General features: G+C 38.5%; 1 protein-coding gene across 1 annotated transcript; it reads left to right on the top strand.

The window, feature by feature from the left end:
- Positions 1–3,237: 3,237 nt before the first annotated feature.
- On the top strand, positions 3,238–5,550 carry LOC134856171 (uncharacterized). The gene is made up of 2 exons (XM_063872534.1): positions 3,238–3,478; positions 3,697–5,550. The coding sequence occupies exon 2, from the start codon at positions 3,739–3,741 to the stop codon at positions 5,548–5,550; it is 1,812 nt and encodes a 603-aa protein (XP_063728604.1). The 5' UTR covers positions 3,238–3,478; positions 3,697–3,738.
- The last annotated feature ends 19,441 nt before the right edge of the window (positions 5,551–24,991 follow it).

The raw sequence follows: 24,991 nt of genomic DNA, 5'->3' as shown, positions 1-24,991 counted from the left end.
TTGAGCATTTTTACACAATATTCAAAGTAACTAAAATATCGATTTTGGGATGTGTAACTGAAAAGGCCACAAAACTTAATCAAAACCTTGTTTTTCAAACTTTTTCACAAAACACAGTAAATACCTTCGGATCTACTTAACAATCTCCACCCCTTTCAAGAAAGGGGGGGGGGATTGTTAAGTAGATCAAAGTGGTCGATTTTTAGACCAATCAGAATGCAGCCAAATTAGAATTCTCAATAGAAAGCTCAGTGCTATTTTACTGTATTTATTTATAGGGGTGGAGATTCTTAAGTAGGTACCATAGGGGGGGGGGGGGGGGGGATTGTTAAGTAGATCCATACCTCCTTCGATTTTTCTCAGTTTTTTTGAAGCCTGGAGTTTCATGGAGTATAATCCCAGCACCAGTATTATCGGATCTCTTTAACTATTTCTCGTTTCACAAAGAAGGGGATTCGTTACTAGGTACAAATTGCACATATAATCAACCGTTGAATTAGTTCAATATAAGAATAGCAATTTGTTACTATAGGTTCCATAATGGGGCAATAGTTAAAGAGATTCATAGTATCTAGTCATTGATTGCAAATTGAAAGTCCAGACCCTAATTGAATAGTTGCGCAGAGAGTTTGAGTCTGGACAGTCTGGACAAGAAGTCGCGAAAGTCTCGTCATACCATCAGTTGGTCGCAAAAGTCTGGATATAAAGTCGCGAAAGTCGCGAGAGTCGGGACAAATAGTCGCGAAAGTCTGGACATGTTTTGAGGATTTCTCTTGTTTGATCAGAAAAAACCTCTAGATTTGTTCATACTACAATTTCGATTTATGATTTTTTTTTCTAAGTTCAGTTCTTTAAAAAGATGGCGAACTGCCCTATCGAGCAGCAAAAGCGTAAAAATCATGAAAAACGTTACTGAAATCTAGTTTCGATTTTAGATTTTTTCATACTTTCTAGCGAAATATAAGTTTATCTATTGAATGAGTTTTGTAGAATTTGAATTTGGTTACTTTTATCAAAATAGTGCAAAATATAACTGAAAGAGGTTTAAGGTCATATGTTTTTTCTTTGAAGTGCAAAGTTGAAGTGTTTTCAAAAACAATTCAGTGTGTTTTCTGTTTCCTTGCGTTCATTGACTCTTCTGCAACTGGCTGTTTGCTTTCTTTTTTTTGCATTTTTTTTAATTTGGATTGAAACTGCATTTTCCACTCATGATTTTGAGTACAGTTCTAAACAAGACCAAAGCATGATATAGGCAACCCGATCCAAAAATTATTTTGTGCGCCTCTTCAATTTAATCAGATTGTTAAATATAACTTTTTGAAATGATGAAAAAAATGTTTTTTTTTGGAAAACATGGATTTTTTTAGGAGTCTTCGTAACAAATTTACTAAATGGTATCTGAGTAGAAATGCTAAGATACGCGCTGAAGCATACAAAATTAAAAATCAGAGAAAACTGTTTATGGTCGATAATAATAAAAAAAACTATTGATTTTTTTATTGGTTAAACTGAATATGATTACCGAAAAGAAAAGAAGAAAATATAATCAATTGTTATCATTTAAGTTTTCCGCTTAATCAATTACCCTTTTTCATTTCCAAGTTTTTTGAGCTCAAATGCTAGGTTAAATTTAATTATGATGTAATTACCGATGAGACAGAATTACAATTTGAGACAAGATCACATAGCGGGTTCGATTGGCACAGATTTCGTTCTACTACAGATTTCGTCCTATTTATTTGAATAACAGATTCCGTCCCATACAGATTTAATCCCATATCCAACATCCCTTTATCCCATATCCAAATTTGTGGGACGAAATCTGTGTACACTATGAAAGGGGACGAAACCTGTTGAAATTTAAATGAGACGAGATATGTCATGGAACGGAATCTGTCACAGCCGTGGATTCGAATTTAAGTTATTGGATTCTAACGTGGATTGCTTTGCCGTAAAAATTGGAGATTCAAAGTACTGCTTGTAGTTTTTTCCGTTAAAGAAGTTATGAAGCGAATTCCGCATCAGCACTGCCAATGTTTAAGCTTTGAATTGATTCGAGATGCTGATAACTCATTAAGAAATTTCTGATTAGGTACACTGTCCGTTTGTTACGCTATCATATTTTTGGCCTGTCTTAGTTTTGAGCAATTTCTTAGTCGAATACCGGTCCTAATTTTGCTCTTATTTCATAGGTCTCAACAGATCCTAATCAAATACTAGTAAAAGTGGGTTTAGTTGGAGAACAACTATTCTGTTCGATGTAAATGGTCTCTGACTGAGAACAGTCAGGATTTATAAATAAGTTTATAAATGCTAGAGATGGAATAGTTGTTCAAATCATGAGTTGCCAGTATTTGCGTGCGAATTTGATTTTGTGACTTGAGAGTTTCAAAAAAAGCGAAAATTTTATCAGAATTTTTTTCTAAAAACTACTATAAATTGAGAATGTTATCACATTTTTTCTAATGACAACTTTGAATATTCAAAAGTGCAATTGTGACACTCAGGGCATCGCCTTGATTTAAGCAGTTTTGTTGCTCCGAATTTCCGTTTAGTTTGTGCCGCTCTCGACATGCTCCAGACAAATTCCGACTTTCTACTTAGCTACTTTTGACGAATTTTTTTATATAGTTCAAGGTATTGATGGTGGAAGCTCAAAATTACAAAGTAATTACATGTGATCTTTTCTTCGCAAAGTTATAGGTGTTTGAGTTTTCCCATTTTGAGATAATTAGTGCGTGCTAGTTAGCAGTTTTCAGTTAACGTGTAGCCAAATGGCGTTTGGTCCGAATGGAGCGTTACAGGATGAAAAACATATCACTTTGTTTGTGGAAACATATCATTTTCCCCTGATTTTGCGTTTGGGGGAAACATGCAAAAATTGAAAACTTCATTTTTTCCTCGTCATTTTGTAATCAAAAGCTACTTCAGCTCTCTTGGGATTAGCTATTCTTAAAAATGCAGTGATACGCACATCTCATGAGCGAGATGTTTGTAAGGCCAAACGATCGATGATTGCATTCATGTAATACCAGTCTGTTGTTTATCAAATAAAACACGAAATATCAAAACACTTCTGATCACACAAACATACCAACACTTGATCATACCACTAATCTAAATATGAGACAATATAGCGGTTCACGTATACAATTATACAAGCATGTAACAATACAAGAGGAGCTACCATCGCATTTCATCGGACCCATAATCACAACTAGCTCGCCTATACTCACAACTCACATTATTACTTACCATATAACCATATACGCATTTGCTCACTTATTTGTTACCCATATAATGCGCTAGGTGTTTGTTGATGTTTGCAATGTGTAATAATCTAAATGTAAAGCAATGATTTCACAGTCAATTTTACACATCCTGTTGTTGTGTCAGTTTGATTGGCGATGATCTGATTTTTAAACTATCCGTTTGGGAGGTCAACATTTTTTCAGCTTGCTCCATTCTCCTAATTGAAGTGAGTTCATTATTTTTATCATTAATGTAAATGCAAATGTTCATTATTTTTCTCTGCTGTGCGTTAGAAACTGAGCACATTAGCAAACGTAAATTTAATTACAATCTTAATTTTGAACTCTAATTAAAGGATATCTGATATCAACGGACTGAATTCAGGAATCGAATAAAAATAAGAATTCACTTTTTCTCTGTCTTTTAAAAAACTGTTTTTCTTAGGTCCGGACATTGATTCGAAGTCCCGAGACGAATTAATCCAGAATGGAAAACAACGCCTTGGATCTTTCGAAGCCTGCTGCGCCTGATGATTCCCAAGGACAAGGATCGAAAGGCATAGGCCAAACTCACAGCCAGAAAAGAAAAGTAGAGCCATCGTATGTTTCCCAGTCTACTCACCCGGCTAACATTCGTAATCAACAAGGAGGCGAAAACCCTAATTTAAAAAGACCTAGACTTGAAGGCAACTCATCAAGTTTCAAAACTTTCGATGAAAGCGAATTTATTTTTGAGAGTCTTGAGCGAATCACTGACGAACTTGCGATGATCAAACAGTATCTACGTGACCTGCCACAGAAACTTGCCATAAACATGTCATCAATAGTCAAATCAGAGATTGATTCTCAATTCCAGCAGCTATCGTCAAAATTGCTTCTGGAAATCAGGAGGAACAACCCGAATGTTTCACCGCAGCATTTAAGTGAAAAAGGTTCGACGGATCGACACGGTCAAAAACTGGAGGTCGAAGTGCCGAATGGCCCTGGAAATATGGATCCTTCCAGTGCAGTCTGTTCACAAGTTCCTAAACTATCGCCTATGCACTTGAGTCCTTCGAAAACACCTCAACAAGCGCTTGAAACCATGGTCAATCTGCGAGCTTTGAACCGAAGATTTGAGTCTATTGGAAATTTTCCCAAGTTGAACATTGGATTCCCTTTTCAAGTTAACTCTCCGAATATATTTAACCCTTCTAACATGATTCAAAATAGTAACAAGGCGCCAGTGCCATCAACAAGCTCGGCGAGTTTCACCGATGAAAGAAACAAATCGATTGTTTCCAACACTAGTCAAGTAACGTCCCAACCCCAGACTTTCACTTCGCAGCTCGTGTCGCTAGCCCAAAATCAGGGTTCCTCGGTTCAGCAAAACCGAGGAGCAGCCCAGGTACCGACAACGCCAAAGCCTTCGGAGGGACCTTCTAGCTCAGGATTGTCATCCGCGTCGTCGTCATCTCCGCCAGATTACCATTCCCTTTCGGGTGAAATGTCTGGACCGAAGTATATCCAGGCACCAGTCCAGATCAGAATCGAGGACTTGCATGCTGATTGCAACGTGCATAAAGTGAAAATTCTTGACATTATCCCGCCCCTGGACGTTTTCGAACTGGACGACCAGTTTATGTACAAAATTTTCCTAAAGTACAAATATCCGTCTATTTTTGTCCAAGCTCTGTTCGTGCTGCATTACGGAAGTTTCAAGGCCATGCATCTAAACACGAGTTCACGCGTGAAAAATAACCTTGAACTTATTCCTGAATCGTTCGTGAACAGCTTGACAGTTCTGGTTCTGAACTGGTTTCCCGCAGTCGATGACCTGGACTTTGGAAAATGCTTGAACCAAAAACAAAGATCTATCCTTTCTGCGGCAAGGAGCTGTTTGTTCTTCAAGAAATGCGATGCTTGCAAGCAGCGAAATATAGACAGTTTGCCTTCGACTTACAGCGTGAAAAACTTGGTTCCTTTAATGGCTGCACAGCAACATAAACAAGTCAAGCGAGAGGCGATGAATGCTTCAGGCGTGAACCATTTTAGGATGAGTCATCATAATACGGATAACAGTAGCTCAGACCATAGTGGCTTTGGAAGCGTCTTTGGATCTTTTCCGACTATGGTGAAAAGTGAAACGGGTCCTATATTTCCTTCCCCTCCTTTGTCGGATAGCTTGAGTCCAATCATGGATCTGTCGGACTCATTGACAAGTGTGTTTGACAGGGTGTCGGAGTTGGTGAATGGGACGGAGGTTCCGAGACCTGTTGGACTGAAGATGACAAATGATTGCACACCTCAAAAACCCTAATACTAAATATAGTTTATACTGAAATCATCAATAAACATTTGATGATAATTCAGTTTCCTTCTACTGCCTAAATCTAATCCACAATCATTATCTTTTTATTATCATTTCTGTCAAACTTAACCTCATCATCATTAATTCAATTTATTTATTCAACAAGTTTCTTTTTCTGACTAAGTTTTCATCAATAGTAGAAATGAGTTTTTCAGTATTCAGTTGAACCAAAAAGGCAGCCGTAACTTCTGCTGAAGCTTAAGCTGCTGAAAAAACCCTAACTGATGTTTTTGACCTCAAAATCACATCGCAATTAAGCTTACTGTTTCATGTAAAAGTAAACAATTATTAAGTGACAGTCAACAAAACTGTTTGGAAACAGTTAGAAGCATCTGAAGTTTCCCATAACTTCTACTTTAAACTCAATTTTTCAACTTCTGCTCAGCTTTCAAAAGCAGTAAATTTATCTAAGTTGTAAGAAAATCTACGAAAATTTGAACAGTTACAGAAAAAAACTTTTTAAAAATGTCGAACTTTAAAAAATTGTTCTTAATGGGTTGCTTCGTAATACTTTCAATGCCTTGTTTTGCGTCCAAAAAACCCAACGAAGGCCATCCAAGTTGCCCCAAATGCGAGAATGTGAGGTGCCCGAAACCAAGTGAGTAGACATTAAACGGGAGTTTAGTTAATGGAGAAAAGTTTTGCTCCAACTTTGCATTTGGGTGCCAGTTCAAACAAAACTACCAGCTCTTTTTGAAATAGTGGATAAAAGTTCAATCTTAAGTCAAACAAAAAGATGTAATTACTGTGCACGGAAAATTCCATCAGCAGTTATCCTTGCAAAATGAAAAACAGAAACAGAACGGAATTTTTTAAGTTTTCCGATAAAACTTTTTGGATTTTTTTCTATACTTTTTTGAACTTGAGTTAAAATTTTGAAAAAATCTAATATAAAAAAATTTGAGATTTAGATAAATTATTCATTCCGTTTTTTTTATTTTTAACTTTAAATGGATGGCTGCGTTTTGAAGTTTCTAACTTCAAATTGACTATCTCTTATGAGTTTTATAGCGTTGGAAATAAATTTAAGGGTTCTCATACAACCAAACAGGCAGGAGTCGTGAGCGATAGAGATCAGAATACTTAATCAGTTCATAATCTATTTCGATAGACGAGGGCAAAATGGGAATCGTTAATATAAGCAACACTTAAAACCAAAAAACCGATTTTAATTAATTTATTTTCCATTTTAATTAGAAGCGAATTCGGTTTGTATCAATTGAAATTGATCTGAAAATCAAAACATTTAGGTCAGCTTTTGAAACAGTTCAAATCAGGACGACAAATTGAATAATGAAATATTACTCGAAAAGTGTATGTCACTGGAACATCTTATTTGACTTGGCATAAAACAAACCCAATTTCTGGGTTCCTTCCCACTTCTTGTCGGACCAAAAACCCGTATAGTCGTGAACACTACATTTTTTATTTTGTTTTATAAAATTCAATATATATTCAAACAAAGCCAATTCTAAGTCCAGGGGTGGATACAGGGGGAGGGGGCGGGCGTCTACCCCCCCCCCCCACCCCCTCAGATTTGACCCCTGCCGACCCTGACAATGGCAATACGTTTTGGATGATTAAGATTCCAATTTCAAATCGTAGTTTAGTTGTTTCTTTTTTTTAAATGATTTTTTTTTGGATTTTTGAGTTTTGAGTCTTTCAATTTACTAATTTGACGGCATATTCATGTCGAAAATGTGGCAAAATTAGGTTCGGCAAAGAATAAAGTTCAAATGTCGTAGACATAGCCGGGCCCATTTGCAGGTTGCAAATTAGAAAATTGTTCGTTGAAGCTGATGAAACGTCGTCGTTGATTGTAATGGTCATCTAGTTGTTAGCTGTCGTTGATCATGTTGGTCATCTAGTTGTTACTGTGGTCCAATACTCGCGAGAGTTTGACTGCTGGTCGGTGTAGAATCCCCCTGCTAGTTTTAATTTCGCAGGAGCGAACGATTCCGTCTGCACCTGGGAAAGTACGAAGTACCCGTCCCAGGGGCCAAAGACCTCGAGGCGTTAGGTCTTCCAGTATCCATACAAGGTCTCCTTGCTGAAGATTTTCCACTTGCTTTGTCCATATCGTTCGGGTTGTCAAGGTTGGCAAGTAGTCTTTGAGGTATCTGTTCCAGAACTGTTGACTCAAGGCTTGAGCTTGTTTCCAAGTTTTCTTGTCCGTTGTGTGGCGAGGGAGAAACAATCCGGGAGGCAAATTGTTTGTTGGTCGTCCTAGTAGAAGGTGATTGGGTGTAAGGGACTCTTCGTCGGTTGGATCTGATGAGACGTGGGTTAGCGGGCGAGAATTCATCATAGCTTCAACCTCGCACGTGAAGGTTGACAGAGTTTCGTCGTCAAGTGTCCGTGTTCCAATGACTTTGTAGAAGGCAATCTTAAATGTTTTTATGAGGCGTTCCCATGATCCACCAAAGTGAGGAGCTGCAGGTGGGTTGAACTTCCAGGTTATTCCAAGTAATTGGCATTGATTGTTGAAGTCGTTGCTGTGTTGAATCTCAGAAAGACTTTCCTGTAATTCCTTGTCAGCTGCAACGAAGGCTTTTCCGTTGTCAGAGAAGATGATCCTGGGTTTACCGCGTCTAGCGATGAAACGGCGTATGGCTTGTAGAGTTGAGTTTGTGTCAATTTGCTGGCATATTTCTGAATGAACTGCTCGCGTGACGAGGCAAGTGAAGAAGAGAACGTATCGCTTACTGTACTCGTCGTTGTTCCGCGTGGCAAAGGGTCCAAAGAAGTCAATTCCTGTTGAGTAGAAGGGGTAATTGTTTTCCGATAAAGGGAGTCGTTGTAGGGGTAGATCTGCCATCAGAGGCTTCACTGGTTCCTGTCGAAGGCGTCGGCAAGGTATGCATTGTCGAATAGTTTTCTTCAGATGCTTGCGTGATCTTATGATCCAAAAGTCCTGCTGAGGAATGCTTCGGGTGTGTTCCATTCCACAATGGGAATTTATTTCGTGTGTTTACTTCATGAAGAGTTGTATTGGGTAGTTTTCTGCGTTCAGAATGACTGGATGTCGACTGCAAAGTAGAAGCGGGGCTTTCTGTAGTCGTCCTTTGGCACGTAAGTATCCGTGATCGTCGATGAAGGGGCAAAGAGGTTGTAGAGGGCTGCGGGGTGGAATGTCAGATTTCTTTGTCAGGCATGCTATTTCCTTGGGGAATGATTGAGTGTGTGAGTGTTTAATGATCCATGCGAATCCTAAGGTGAGGTGTTGAAGTGAGAGGCTCTGGCGTGTCTTCCTTTTGATGTTTTCTGCGAAGAGAAGAACATATGAAGTAACTCTGAGTGCTCTTGTCCAAGTGCTAAATCGGTTGAAGTCGATTACTGATGTTGGTGGTTGTGGGTCGTTGTCTGTCAGATGAATATCGGCTGTAGGTTGTGTTGGCGGGTGATTAGGCCAATCTGATGATGGTCTTAACAAGAAGTCTGGTCCTTTGATCCATCGTGAATCGGTAGTCATGTCACATGCTTTGCAACCACGTGTTCCGTCGTCTGCAGGGTTGTTTTTGCTGGGCACGTATCTCCAGTCCAGTGGAGATGTTGAGTCCATGATGAAATTCAGGCGGTTAGCAATAAAGATCCGGTGTCGTTGATTCGGCGAGTTTATCCAATGAAGAACTGTTTTTCTATCTGTCCATAGTGTCGTACTGTCGATTCGTATGTCATGTTGTTCTTTGATGAAACGAGACAGTTTAGCTCCGTTAGTGGCGGCTTGAAGCTCGAGATTTGGAATTGTCATTCTGCTGATGGGTGCTACTCGGGCTTTTCCAATGACGAACTTGAGTTCCGTTGTGTCGTCATCGTATCTGATTCTGAGGTAAGCAACTGATGCTAAGGCAAGTTCGGAGGCGTCGCTGAATACATGGAGTTGGGTTTCCAGTATCTTCGTTTCTGGTTTGAAGTAAGTCTGGGGCAGGCAGATGTCGTTGAATTGGCTTCGCTTGTCTATCCAATCGTTGAGGTCTGTTAAATGCTCCATGTTTAGAGGTTTGTCCCATTGAGGTCCATTACTCCAGGCAAATTGAAGTGATTATCGTAGTCGAATTGTCAGTGGCATCGTAATTCCAAGCGGGTTAAAGATTGAAGAAGCAAACTTCAATAGTTTGCGCTGCGTTAAGTCCTTCTTGTCAATGGCGTGAAACCTCTTTGCTTCCACAAGAAAGACGTCCGTGTCTGGTTTCCATTTCACTCCAAGAACTCTTTCGAGGGGTCGTTCCTTCTTGGTGAGGCTGTCGCTGTTTTCCAAGTGGTTCTCGTTAACTGTTGTGAAGAATTGTTGAGAGTTTGAGGTCCATTTTGTGAGGTTGAAACCTCCAAGGCTGAACATCTTTTGAAGGTCGTTCATTAACTGTGTCGCTTCCGTCGGTGTTGAGACGGCTTTGTATAGGTCGTCCATGTATATGTTGCATTTTGTGATTTGCTCCAAGGCTGGATATTTGTCGGCATTGTCCTTCGCACATTGTCGAGTGGCGTAGCAGGCAACACATAGTGAGTCGGTAGCTCCGAAGATGTGGCGGGTGTATTGGAAGGTTGCGGGTTGGTCCGTGTTGTCCTTCCACAGAAATCGCAAATACGGCTGGTCCTCTGGGCTCACGAAGACCTGCATGAACATTGCTTCAATGTCGGCAGAAATAGCGATTTGGTCTTCGCGAAATCGCATAACGATTCCAGTAAGGTTTGTGAGGAGGTCTGATCCAGTTAGTAGGTTGCTGTTGAGTGATACTCCTTTGTAGATGCTCGATGCATTAAGGACTCGGCGTACCTTGCCAGGTTATTGATGTTTGTCACTGGATGATGAGGAAGGTACCATTTTCCTGTTGAGTCTTCATGGGAATCATCAACTTTGACTATGAAACCTTTCTGCAAGTCGGTGTCGATGGTCTCCTGATATTTCTGTGCCATCTCGGTGTTTCTCTTCAGTCGTTGGAGAAGGCTGTCGAGCTGCTTCTTGGCAGGCCATCTATTGTTTGGCAGTTGTTGTCCACGTTTCCAAAGCATTCCAACTTCGTAGTGTCCATTGGACAAGCGGGTTGTTGAAGATTCCAAGATGCGGAGAGCTTCCTTGTCGTCTGTTGACAGGCTGCGTTGGTCAGTTGAAATCCCTTCGGCGTCCAATTTCATCCATTCAGCTACGTGGCGAAACAGTGTATCGTCTGTCGTGAAGTTGATTGTGTTGATGTCGTTGGGTGTCGCTGCATTGTCTCGTCCACAGAGAGACCATCCAAGTGGCGTTTTCCATCCAATAGGCACATTTTGTTTTGAATGGATTACTTCTGAAGGTGTCACGAGTTCGGCGAAATCGCATCCAATGATGATTCCGATTTCTTTTGAGGGCAGTTTGGCTATCCGAATGTGTTGAAGTGGCTCGTTCCTTTGGCAGATGGAGTTGACGAGTTCAGGGTTGAATTGGGAAAGGTTCCAATCCATTATGACGTCGATGTCATTTAGTTGAAATGGCTGCTTTTGCTGGTTGTAGGGTCCAATCGCGATCGTCATCTTTGTAGAAGCTGTGTCTGATGATGTCAGTGCTTAATTTAGCTGGATGGTGTCGTCTAACTGCAGATCTGGTTTGAGTTGGAGGGCGATTGATGATTTAAGCAATGTCAGTTTGCTTCCACAATCAAGCATTGCATAGGCATGAACTCTATGTTTGCCATGAGAAATCGTTATTGGCAGGGTCGGAATGTGGCGAGTCGATTTCCTTCTGCTGATGCTGGTGCTGCAGTTGGTGGTGTCGTCATGTTGTCTGAAGTTCCGGTTGGCTGTCTCCCTCTGTGTCGTCGAGTTGTAGGTGCTGCTGTTGTGCAGAAGTGTGTGGTGTTTCTTACTGCATCCGTCCGTCCGGCAGGTTTGCGTTGATTGACAGTCGGCGAACTTGTGGGGGCTGAGGCAGTTGAAACATAGTTGTAGGTCCCTGGCATGCTGTAATCTGTCCTTTGGGTTCATTGCGATGAAGTGTTGGCATTTTCCAAGGTACTGGCAATTGCGTTTCTCCGGGCAAAAATCTCGTCGTTGATCCTTTTGTCCAGATTTATGTTGCAGCTGGCTGCGTTGCTGGTTCCGGTTGTTCTGATTGGCGCGGTGATCCGATGGTCCATGTTGGTGGGTGTGACCGTTGGATGATGATCCTTGAGTGTTGCTGCTGTTGTAGTTGTTGCTGCTGCTGCTGCTGTTTTTGGTGTTGTTGTTGTTGCTCGGCAAATTGCTGCATGCTTCAGCGTAGATTTTGAACCAATTGGTGAGGTCGATGAGTGATGGTTGTCTGATGTTGCATTGCAGATTGTATCTATTCCATTCTAGTCGGCAAGGGGTAGGCAGTTTTGACAAAACTGTTTGGACATTTGTCGTAGAGTGTAGATCGTGCTGGAATCCAAGTGTCGTTAATGTATCGACCATTGTCTGTAGGAAGTTGGCGAGGTCCTTGTAGCTTCTGGTATGTCGTAGATTGGGGCCGCTGATGGCGTCGAGTCGTCGAAGGAAGGATGTAACTATCTTCGTCGGGTTACCAAAGTCGTTTTCCAGTCGCTGAAGGGCTGCGTCATACATTGCTCCATTGCATCCATATCCTCGGATGAGAGATTTGGCATCTCCGGATACAAGTTTCTGCAGATGTGTCATCTTTTCCGAGTTTGTCATGTCGGTGCTGTTGATGGTTGCGTTGAACAGTCCTATCCAATCTAACCATTGTTCAGGTTCTCCGTCGAATATGAATGGTTTGACAATGGGCACTGATTTCCTGAATGTCTTCGAGATCGTTTGATGATGGTTGTGGTCTGTCGGTGCTGTTTCAAGGTTGGTAGGAATCGGGAAATAAGTCGGCTGGTTCTGATGTGCTGCATGTTGATGTGCTGCATGTTGATGGACTGCATGTTGATGAGGGGGAGGTCGGTTGATATTTTGGTGAGTTGTTTCTGTTAGTCCCCTGCAGCCTGCATGAAAGAAGGCTGTTAATGATGATGTCGGCATGTTCGTAGGGTTGTATGCTGTCGTGGTTCCCAGAAATCCTTCCTGGTACGATCGTATGGCAGGTTGTGTACATTGGTGAGTCAGGGTCGGCTGGCTGGAGGTCCAATTTGTTGCTGTTCGTTGATCTCCTTGGTTTGTTGGCAGTAGTTCTGGTTGTGCTGGTATGGGTACTCCGTTGATGTTTGTGATACCCTTAGCTGTCGTCTGGTGTCCACTGAACACGTTGGTGGGGGGATGATTGGTTGAATTCTGATTTCCAAACGTCAAGATGGGTCTAAAGGCGCTATTCGGATTATGTGTCCTCTGTTGCTGACTTGGAGGCTGGTATAGTCCATGTGGGGGGCTAGCTGTCTGGGGAGCAAGAATTGGGTGTGTGATTTGCTGTCCAATCATTTGACTCTGAGCTGCTTTTGAAGTTGCTGTCGGAAGAAATATTGGCGCTGAAACATTTCTTTGTTGGGTTGCTGGTGCGTTCATCTGCTGATTGAAAACTTGAATTTTTTGTTTCCAGGGTTGGAGTGCGGTGACGTTTCATGAAGTTGAGCTTCTGAGTTTGGTCTTTGTCCCACTGTTGCTGTCAATTGCTGATTGTCGATTTGGAGTTGAGTTCCATTGTTCAATTCTATAGTCGTTCCTTGAAGTTGAGCTTCTGGGTGGTTCGGCTGAAGGTTTGAACTTTGTGACAAGTCGGCGTTCGGCTGCTGCAATGAGAGGTTTGACTGAGGATGGAGGTGAGTTCCATGGGCAGTTTGAGTTCCAAGAGTTTCTGTTTGTTGTTGATGAATGCGATGATCCAAGGTATTGGCGTCGCTGTTAGATCCGGGACGAAGTAGGAGTCCTGAATTGTCCTGGGCGGAATTTGATCTGTGGTTTGAAGTAGCGTTTAAGATTGCTGGCAATCCTGAAAATTGTGGCAAATCGTCCGGGGTGTCCTGGTCCATGGTGACGTTTTGTGTAGTGGTACTACGGGTTAAACTTTCCGTTTGGCGTCGAAGGGGAAGATTTTTCAAGGCTTGTCCTATTATTGAAGGCGTTGAGACGTTGCTGGCTACTCGTGATGAGTTTAAAGAAGACGTGGCAGTGTTGTTGAGGGTACGCTCGTATCGTTTTGATCGTAGTTGGATCGTTCGGTACAAAATTTTCAAAGTTTTCAATCGTTCAATGATTGGGTCTTGCTGGTCCGTTCCGGTGCGTATTATCTTGACTGCTTCGTTATTGGCATCGTCAAGCAAGCTCTTCAATTCCGTTAAGAAATCGTTTATGATCTGTACTTCGTCGGAATCGCTTATGGCTTGGTTAATTGCTTTTGCTAAAATTTCTACGTCTGTTTCTATGACTTTAAAAACAGCATCATAGGTTGAATTCATTTTTAATTGACTTTGTCTCCTAAACTTAATTCACGTTTTGACGTGTCAGACAAAAATGTAAAATGGCCAATATTTAATTCCTTTGATTACATGGAAACCTCGCAATTGTATTGTAACAAAAAAAAAGATTTTGAGTTTTTTTCTTTGGAACTTACAATCCAAAAAAAAGTAAACAATATGATTGGTTAGTATAAGGATGGGTTCGTTGATTTTTCAAACGAAAAAAAACCTTGGTTTCGGTTTCTTTGTTTTAAAAACTATTGTGCGCCAATGACAATGGCAATACGTTTTGGGTGATTAAGATTCCAATTTCAAATCGTAGTTTAGTTGTTTCTTTTTAAATGATTTTTTTTTGACTTTTGAGTTTTGAGTCTTTCAATTTACTAATTTGACGGCATATTCATGTCGAAAATGTGGCAAAATTAGGTTCGGCAAAGAATAAAGTTCAAATGTCGTAGACAGACCCAAAGGGCCCCCCCTTTGATACTTTTTGAAAAATCCATTTTTGGCCGACGGACCCTAAAATTTTTCTAAAGTAGCCTATGGCGCCAATATATACTAACTTTGAGGGGGGAGCCCGCGCCAAAAAATAACTCAACTTTTTGGTCAAAATTTTCCAAAAATGCCTATAAACGCCTTGTTTTTTCAAAAGTTTGCCTGCGGCGCAGAAAATTCAGCCCAAACAGGGTCTTTGTAGTGCTTTGGAGAGCTCGGAAAATCAATTTGGTCGACCTAAAAAAAAGGTCGACAAAATTTTTGAAAAACCGCCCAAACAGGGTCTTTGTAGTGCTATGGGATAGCTCGGAAAATGAAATTAGTCGACCTAAAAATCTGCTCAAATAGGGTCTTTGTAGTGCTTTGGGAGAGCTCGGAAAATCAATTTGGTCGACCAAAAAAAGGTCAACAAAAAACCCGCGCCCTCTCGAGAAAATTTTAGATCCTCCAAGTCAAATCTTTTTGTAAGACGTGACAGTTACTGTCTAATTCTAAAATGAAAAATTCAGCTTTCGTATCCTCAAAATGAGGTAAGAAATCAAAATCTGAGTTTTCTGGCCAACTTAAACCAATTTGCTGAATTTTTTGACTAGGAAGAAATTATATTCCATGAGGAGGCTAATTGCACACTAAGAAACATCAAAGAAGTACAATTGCACAACATTATATCGAGTTAAGTATGATGGAAACCTCATTTTACTTGAATGTCCGAATGAAAAAACTTTTGTGGGATGCACTTTTACGGAAAAGATTCTTTTCTTCTTATTAACCATTTTCGTAAAGAATGTATTGGTCGCCTTTCGCAACGAAATTCACGGAATATTTGTGCTCGGGATGGTTTTTTTCTTCAGAGAAAATTCGACTTTTCACAAGCCATTCTGGATGGTTTTTTTAACTATCATTCAAAAAGCATTGTTTGCTGTCCTGCGCTTAAATTAAAAAAATATTTCTTCTGAGATCATATTTTGTGAAGTTATGGGGGTTTAAAGATTGCCATTTTGGCCAATTTGGGACAATTAACGCGAGATATATTTCGCGCTGTTAACGTGTAAGCGGCGCCTTAATCCGTCCTAGAAATAGTTTCAAATTGATTGAAGGAAGCTTCTTTGCAGTAATTGATTTGTTGCTAAGAGCGAAATCTATCACTTTGTACTTTATGTGGCGTGTGATGGGATGTTTTTCACAAAAAATCTCAAGTTAAAATAAATGTTCGTTTTCTAATTACATTAAATTTTTTGATGTTATTACTGCTACATAGACCTTTAAAGCTAGTCGAAATTTTCAGGGTTTCGCCCTAATACAAGCAAATTGTTCATATTTAATTTCAAAATTTTTGTGCCATGTATAAATTTGATGCTTCATTTTCACTATATTTTCACACACTGAATGACAAGCAAATTTTTAAAACAAAATTTTGCGATGACTACACTTATTCCGTTTGATTTTTTCTGGAAACATGGTACAGCGTTTTACAGGAACTAATTATACAACAATTTTTTGCGTTTCATTTTCAGACAATTTTAAATTTTGAATCATTTCAAGCTTTTTTAAGATTGAAATTTTTTGTTATCTGAAAGCAACTGACGGCTAAAACTGACGTCGAAACGCATTTAAAAAGATATTTGACTTGCTGCTTTTTTATACTGCTTCGTAAGTGACAACTCGGCCAGTCGGTAAGAGTTAACAACATATATTACGCGCTGTTAACGCAGTGCAAGGCCAAACACTGCACATTTTGGTTTCTGTAGGTCACCGGGATCCAAAGACAAGTATTAAAAATTGCCTCAAAAAGTAAATGGATTTCATTTACAAAACGTGTAACGCAATTTTTGCCAGCACATTAGTTTTATTGCTGATTCTGCAACAAAGGAATGTAAATAGCCCTTCCGGATTCCGCAAATAAACCCGGGTTCTACAAAAAGCTAGCGAATTCCGCAAACGTAAACGGCTTCCGCAAACAGCAAGCCGATTTCGCAAAATTAAGTGGATAGTAGATTTAATTAACGTACTCAACTAAACCAGTTGTTGCGTGAAAAATTTAAAGCTAAAAAGAATTAACATTTAGCATACGCGGAATTTAAAAGCAAGTATTTAGCTATTGTACGTGGAAATTTTAAGACCTAAAAGTATTTGTTGCTGGAGTCCGCAAACAAAATGAGGATTTTGCTTATAATTTGGGGGTTCCGCTCACAGTATCTAAGACTACTTGTATCAGAGCAAAACTTTGAACGTTCCGACTGCCCTTTAATCGGTATCGAACATTTTTTGTAAAGCAAAAAATGACAAAATTATGATTTTTAGGCTGATAAGATGGCCGTGTATAGAAATAACAAACAGAATAAGCTCAATTAATTTTGAAACAACTTTGTAGTGAGGATTAATTCGCCGAGGGTCATATAAACAGAATATAAACAAATGAAAAACGAGCAATATAAACAGAATCGTGGCAGGATGCTATATTGGTGCGCTAACACGGCTGGGCCCGTGCGGACAAAGGAATTGATCGCCCGAGGGAGCAAAGAATTGTGAAAGTAGTCTGAATAATAAAACCAACCCAAGAATAAATTTTCCTCACCTTCTTGGAAAGTCTGAACAATAAAAGAAAAGAAGCTGAATGGAAACTACTAAGCTTGCTTTTCCTTAAGAAACTAGGAGTATTTAGTGACAACAAAGCCAATGAAAATGAAAAGATTTGAGAGCTAAACTGTCAACAAAACTTCATACGAAACAACGAAACCAGAAGAAAATTAGTATGCACATTTGCCCATTTTGCGATACTTATTGTAGAATAGACATGCGCGTGAAGCAGCAAAAAAAACTGAACATACTAGACTACCTTTTTCGCTTAATTAAACTTTTTCAAAACTAACCAGCTCCTAGCATCAGAGATAATACAACAAAAAGCAACTCTTTAAAAGGCAATAAAAAAGAAATGAGCGTCGATTTATTGAAAAATTGGTTACGTCTCGCAATCGATCTCGAACCTAGAGGTTAAGAGTCTCACGCACAAACCATTCAGCCACGGGCGCTTAATAACTCCCAAACACTAGCCATTACGTGCTTATAGTAAAAGTGCCTACAAATAAGTGAACACTTTAATGAACACTTTTTTAACGAGTTAGATGAGAAAAAGAAGGTTCGTACTAATACACTAACGCTCGCAACCTGGCTAAAGTAAATATGTCAAAATTTGTCGGAAAAGGAACATGCCAGGTATCTTGGAGTGTTAGTGGACAGAAACCTTACTTTCAGTTGAATTGAACAAATGTTTAAGCAAAATCGCAATTGCCATTAAGTCAATGATTTGAACGCGACATATGGTACCATTAGAAACAAGAGTTATGCTTTTCAGATTACTAGATTTGTCGCATTTATTTTTTAGTGCAGCTTTTTTTTTCAAAATCGACCCATGTCTTAAATTAACTGACTAAACAGACAAATTAACTTGGGAATCAAAGTTTGCTATTTTCGCAGAAAATATGATCAAGTACAAAATTTACTTCTCAAATTCAAAATTTTACCAGCCGAACTATTTATTAACCAATATTGCCTGACTAGAATTTTTGATGTGGCGAATAATTTTAAGACAAATGAAATTGGTAGGCAGTTTATCTATAACAGAGGACCTGTCAAACTGAACAAACGCACAAAATAAATAAAACAAAGTGAGTTCCCAAGAAGAAGTTGCGGAAAAAAATCTAGAGCAAACATAAGTTGTAATAATTGGAACAATTCAAACGTGAAATTAAAAAATTTTTGATTGAACTACACGAAAAAATTCTTATTGATAGATCCATTAGTTTTTTTGGAGATTAATTCTATGTCTAATGTTAGTATTGTTTAATTCATTTTTGTACAAGTTGTACTTGTGTATTATTTACATGTCGGTGTAGTTGTTGATTCTTAACTTATTAAGATAACTTCATTTTGTAGCAGCATGTATGTTTAAGCAAGTGGTTATTTTGAATTTACATGATTGTGGAAAGAAGAACACAAAAAAAGAAAAAACAAAGAGAGCGGTCTTATTGCGGAATCCACTTAAATTCAGAAAATAGACAATTTGGCCTCGTAATGAGGTAAAGACAAGCTAATTTGAACTCTAAATTTTCGTCTGAAATATCAAGATCCGCCCCTGTCTTCTCCGAATATAGAATATCTGGCATATTTATTGATAACATTTATTTCAACATAAAAACTTTCGATACAATCATTCCAATCATTAATGTTTGTCTCGACCTAATTCTCTCTTCATGTGATTTTTGAGTTGAGGATGGAGTGATCTCCCCCTTTCGTAGTCTGACCTCCAGGTCTACTAGACAGGCGTCTATGAACTTACTGATTGCTGGTTCAGTTAAGTTGATGTATCCACCAGAAAGCACCCCACAGTTCTCGGGACCAAAACTGACCAACCCACAGGCGTATTCTAAGAAACAATTATTATTTTTTGACAGCCTAAAAACTATTATTTTATATTTGAACAGAATTAGTTAAAACCCATCACAAAGTTTTAGCATTTGATGGTCGGATTGCATCAATGTGTATTGCGGCTCATCGTCTATTTTTCTGGATCTGCTCACCCAGATTTCTTTCCCTATTTTTTGCGATACAATGAAAAAAAAAACACAGTCGAGATCGTTTATTTTTCTTCATCAGCTCACTGAAAAGGTTATCTGTAAGTATTTTGCACCAATAAAAAATACAACGCCGGAAAAATTGTTTTTCAAATCATATTTCATTTTCTAGTATTTAGATACGATGTTTTTATCTGACCGTTATACATTTTCATTCATAAACTTGGTCAGATATTAGAAATCTCAGGGACTGCAAGCTTGAACTTTTTACCTCTTAGATTATTCGGAGTGCGTTCTGTATTTAGACTACCGCGTATTCATACTCGTCAGTAAGCGGACAAATACTGTATTAACCAACCAGAATCGAGATGAGAAAGCAAATTTACGAAGTAAATTCTTATTAATTATTAATTTTTCCTTGTCTCGATTCTGATTGGTTAATACAGTATTTGTCTGCTTACTATCGAGTATGAATACTTGGTTGTCTAAATACTGCCACGTAACCTAGATATCCTTACCTTTTCCACTGTCGTCGTAGCACATGAGTGGACTACCCGAGTCGCCCTGACAGGAGTCCTTCCAGTCACTGTCCTTACCCCCAGCACAGAATGCATACCGGGTCATCTTTCCATTGTAGGGACACTGGGAGTAGGAGATGTTGGCGTCGAACCAGGCCAAGTAGCTGTCCACTATTTGGATCGTTGCTTCGTTTAAATACGAGGAGATCTGTTGGTGCATACAAGGCTGGCCGTCTACTAACTGACCTGCGAAAAATTACAACTTTCATTTTCATTTTTTTTTCGGGTTCTGGGTTTTCAGCTTTTTTTCTACTTTTTTCTTTTTTGTGAATGTCTTGGCTTGAAAGTTTTTTTGGCAAATTTTGGTGATTAATTAGAAAAAAAAAATTCAGTGACAATATCAGATGCTCAAACAATCTGAAGTGTGCGCAGATTGGTAAACTCCCGGGTTTTAATGCCGTTAGTTCAAAGCTAGCAAGCCAGCCTCCAATAATCAATTGGCTCGCAAAAAATGGTTTTGATCAAGCTATCCAAGCTATGAAATTTTGAACAATTTAAAGTTGAGCCATATCGTAAATCGGTTTGAAAAACTTTAGGTTTCGTAGAACGAATCGGTTCCCGAAAAATTGAAATTCTTCTAAGCAAGCTATTCACGCTGAAACTTTGAAATAATTCAAAATGTTTCATGAAGCAAATCGGAAGGCTAAACTTCAAGTTTTTCTATGAAAGAATTTCAAGTGATGAAACTTTGAAATTTTAAAAGTTGTTTCATAGAGCGAAAAAATTCGCGAAAAGAGTGAAGACTTTCTAGGCAAGCTATTAAAGAACGGAAACTTCACGTTGAAAAAATTCACGCTGTTCGATAGAGCGAATCAGTTGGCGAAAAGTAAAAACTTTTCTTAGTAAGCTATTCAAGCGACGAAACTTTGAAATATTTCATGTAACTTCACAGATTTAAGTTCATGTAACTTCACAGACTTCGCAAAAGATTTAAGTTTTTCTAATCAAACTATTAGAGCTATTAAGCTTGGAATTATTTCAAGGTTTTTCATAGAATGAATCCTGGCTATTAGCATTATGCTTTGGAAGGTTTTAGAATTAAATGCTTAACGAAAAACTAATGTTTTTCTTAAGCAAGCTATTCAAGCTATACACCTTTGAAACCAACTACAGTGAATCGGATAGCGAAAAAATAAAAAATTTTTTGAAGCAACTAAAAACCAAGAAAACATTGGTTTTTTGATATTAGTTTATCAACTCAACCGGATAGAAATTATTTCAAGTTATTCTAATGGAGCCAATCACGCGATGAAATTTTTAACTATTTCAAGATATTTGACACATCAAAAAGATTATCAAAAAAAGCAAGTTTTGGTATGCTAGCTATTTGGCCTAAGCTTTGATACGCGTCAAATTATCTCCTAGACTAAATCAGTTCACGAAAAGCTTATGTTTTTCTTGAGCAAGCTATTCAAGTTATGAACTTTGAATTATTTCAAGTTATTTTATGGACCGAATCAGTTCGCGAAATATTCAAGTTTTCTAAGCAAGCATTTCAAGTCAGGAAACTTAGAAATATTTCAAATAGTTATTGGATCAAATTTTTTGTAAAAAATAGCTTTATATGCTATTCAAGCAAGGAAACATTTTTAAAATTTCAGATCGTTGCATAAAGCCAACCTGTTGGCAACAAAATTAAGTAATTCTAAGCAAGCTAGGAAACTTCAAAATATTTCAAGTTATTTCACGAAGTTGAAATAGAAAAAAGAGCTAGCAAAAAAGATAGCAAGCTTACAGTCTTCTAAGCAGACTATTCAAGCTATGTGACTTAGAATTTTCCAAAATATTTGGTTGATCGAATCGGTTCGCAAAAAAAAACTTTTTCTTAGAAAGCTTTTTTTAGGTAAAAAATTCCAAACAATTCAAGTTATTTTGAATTTCGAATCAATTTGCGAAAAGCTTAAAATTTTCTAAGCAAGCTTTTCAAGCAATGAAACTTCGAATTATTTCAAATGAATTCATACATTGAATGGGTTCATAGACTGAAATAAATACTTAAAGTTATTTTGCAAAAAACTTGCATAAAAATGTTTGCGAAAGCTTTGCTTTAAAAACTTAAGCTTTTCGCAAAACAATTCAGTCTATGAGATAACTCGAATTTTTTAAACGTTTTTTGAGCACACGAATCATGCGATGAAACTTATGAAATTTTCAAATTATTTCAAGAGGCAAATCGGTTGGCGAAAAACTTAAGTGTTCTAAGCAAGCTATTGAGGCAATGAAACTTTGAATTATCTCAAGTTTTCACAGAGCAGATCGATTGGCGAAAAATTTATGTTTTTCTAAACAAGCTATGCAAGCGATGGCACTTTGAAAATGGCTAGTTTTTCTAGCAAGGAGTTTGCTGTTTTTAGTTGGTTCGTTTCAGAAAAAATCAAGCTAAGAACGCAAATTTCGGGAAAAAATGGACAGTCACTGTCTAGCCTTGAAACTGCATTGAGTTGATCTTGTCTACAGAATTGAATTTTTGTCAAAAACAATTCTAGAATATTCCAGACTTAAGAAAATTTGAAAGTTCTAGAACATTCTTGGCCTTTTCTTAAACGTTAAGCCTTAAAATTTTTTTAAACGTTGCATTTGACAAAGCTAAAACATTGCGTTCAGTTAAACATTGCGTCCATAGCGCATTCGGAGTTACATTTATTATATAAGATTGTTCAGCTGCGCTAACGAAAGTTATTGCTGGAAATGAGAAAAAAATTGTCTAACAGTTACGTTTCTCCGGTTTTTCATCCAACAAATGTCGGCTTGAAAAAAGCTAAATCGTCGTTTTCCTTAAAAAAATAACAGTCTTACCCTTCACACAAGTAGCGCCCCACCCTGCCACACGTGCACTCTCCCCCTTCTCGGGTACTTTATTCCCACTCTGCCTTCTCACAGGGGCCACCTGTTTTGTAGTTTTGTTGTAGATTGGCTCGGGTACAATCACCACTGCCACGTCCTGATTGGACATCTTGTACAGCTTGGAGTTTGTGATGGTCTGAGCGCGGGCAGGATTAAAGCGATGTCTGGTATTACAGCAGGGCGAAGCTTAGTTTGATTACAATTTGGTGCTTATTGTTATAGGCTTTCAAATATATTCTATTGAAATGCCAAAAAATAAAATTACTTTCATTAGTTCGGTAGACTTAACCCTAACATAGACCAGATGATTTTGCGAAACAACATGATTTCCTAAATTCGACAAAACTTTGACTAGGAAAGCCGGTCGCAGAGCATGAAGCAAATAAAAGTCAAGCCTCATTCGGTAACGCAAAACAAAACTTTTTAATTTTTTTTTGATTGTTCAATTATTTTTTTTGCTATGTGTACGTGTTGTAATTTGTAATTTACTAAATTGTCTTCATTTACTTAAATAAAATGTTCTTTCTGCGAATAGTTTGAGCTAACAGTTTTTGCTCATTGAGATGTCACCCAACAGGCGGGTGCCTTTTTGGGATTCTCTTGAGACGAACTAAGCAGTAAACGTTAAAGAGCAAACGTAAAATTTCATACAAGGCTTGGCTTGAAAATACAGTCGATAATATTATTATTGTGTGTAAGCTCCTCCCTTATTTGTTCGTCTAGTTTGGCCTCCCCGTAGTATATCTCCAGCTTCTGTCTCTGGAAGTCCACACAATGTCTGGCAGTGAGGATGGCATGTGGCGTCAGAATAGCCCCACTGCAGATCTCATTGTCCTCATTTTGATACGACGCCTGAACAAATTCTTTTCCTTCCGAGTTCAACAATTATTTTTTTATTTCCAAGTTGGATATATTCTTTCTTAATTTAGCACACATTCTGTGTTTTTTTTACTAATTTTTCGGGGGAGTTCTATTTGGGGAGACCTTTTTTGATTTAGTTTTTGATTAGGTTCTGACCTGAAATCGGACCATCCACGGGTTTTGTTCTATCGTAGTTGGCACTCCATTGATGATCCTCTCCTTCGCGTAGTTGCGTCCATTCTGCAGGGCTCCGTTGAGTAAACTGCACTGGCCATCGAACGAGGCATCGATGCAATTTTCATCTACACAAAGTTTAACAATGATTTTCGATGAAAGTCATTCAAGAATCATAGAAAAAAAACAGCGCTCAACATCAGAGCCCTGTGGAAACTGTCTTTTATTTGATGCAAGTTCGTCCTATTTCCAGTAAAATTTTCATTTTTTGATTAGTTCAATAAGATCATTAACATTTCCATTCGCAGACTTTAATTGTTTGGGTTACCTATAATAGTTTTACTAGTGCAAACTTAACTTCAAAATACCTTTACAGTATTCAGCTACACTACATGATTCGGCTGTTTCTGTTTTGTTTTCTTGTGGCATGCAAACAAAGTTAACATGTGATGTGCATTTGATTTGATCAAATTTCGAGAAGTCGGATTTCGTTGAAACAAAACATGGATCTGAAGCCATAAACAGCGGATTACGTAACTTCACCGAAGTTTGGTTGTCATTGCAATGTTTTTTATTATCTACGAAACAATGCCTAGAACCGTTACCATAAGCAACATTTGTAAGAAAAGGATATTGCCATATACGGTCGGTTGTAAGTCGTGAAATAACGGATTCTTCATTCTTCGACACTGTGACGATAAAAGATGAACACGCCATGCATGTTGCCGCCGCTTTTTGAAACTCGGTTTTGCACGTCGGACAAAACGTGTAGTTTTGTTTTGTTTCCTCAGAAGTTAGTAGTTTGTATACGTTGTCGGAAGTTACTGATGATGCATAAAAAGTAAGGATTTGAATCGTGAATAAGTTAAGCATGCTTTGTAATTTTTTTTTGAAGAATGATCTCTTTAATCAAAATCAGAAGTCATATCGATAGAACATTTAAGTTGTTTAGGTTGCTCTGATTTTGAAAATTTTAAAGCGCTTCGTGAAAGAGTTTTAAAATATATTTTTAAAAAATCGCAACAGTAAAAATAATGACGGTAAATTAACTGCAGTTAGGCAATAATTTCGATACTAAGATCTGTTTACTTCTCTGAAAAAACTCAAGATTGCAAAGCAGCACAAAGTCGATGTTTTGACGATCACCTTTTTGAAGAAAAAAGAATAGTTATAGAAAAATTGATGCAATAAAGTTTCATATTTCTGGTTTTGAGCTGAAATAGGTGAAAACGCACGGTGACTGCATTTGTTAGCGCCAGGTGGTAGTTTACTTCATTTAATCACAGTTTCAAATTCCAAAAACTCTTTTTTTTCCAGAACCAGAAGATGACGTCATATGTGGCGTGGACATGGTCTTAGACGTGTGTGGCTGTTGTCCAGTCTGTCCTCTCTCGGATGGGGACTCGTGTTTGAGGGACAGCCACGAAGCACTAACCAGACCATGTGGATTCGGAACAGATTGTATTATGTCGGCCGATGGATCTGCCGATGATTTGAACGGAGTGTGTACCTGTCCTATTAC

Source organism: Symsagittifera roscoffensis, unplaced genomic scaffold (genome assembly GCF_963678635.1).
Source record: "Symsagittifera roscoffensis unplaced genomic scaffold, txSymRosc1.1 SCAFFOLD_424, whole genome shotgun sequence".
NCBI classification, from domain to species: Eukaryota; Metazoa; Xenacoelomorpha; order Acoela; family Convolutidae; genus Symsagittifera; species Symsagittifera roscoffensis.
This window is presented reverse-complemented; position numbering and strand designations above follow the sequence as displayed.

Excerpts from the sequence above, each read along its gene's own strand:
- LOC134856171 (XM_063872534.1), top strand. The coding sequence starts at position 3,739 with ATGGAAAACAACGCCTTGGATCTTTCGAAGCCTGCTGCGCCTGATGAT.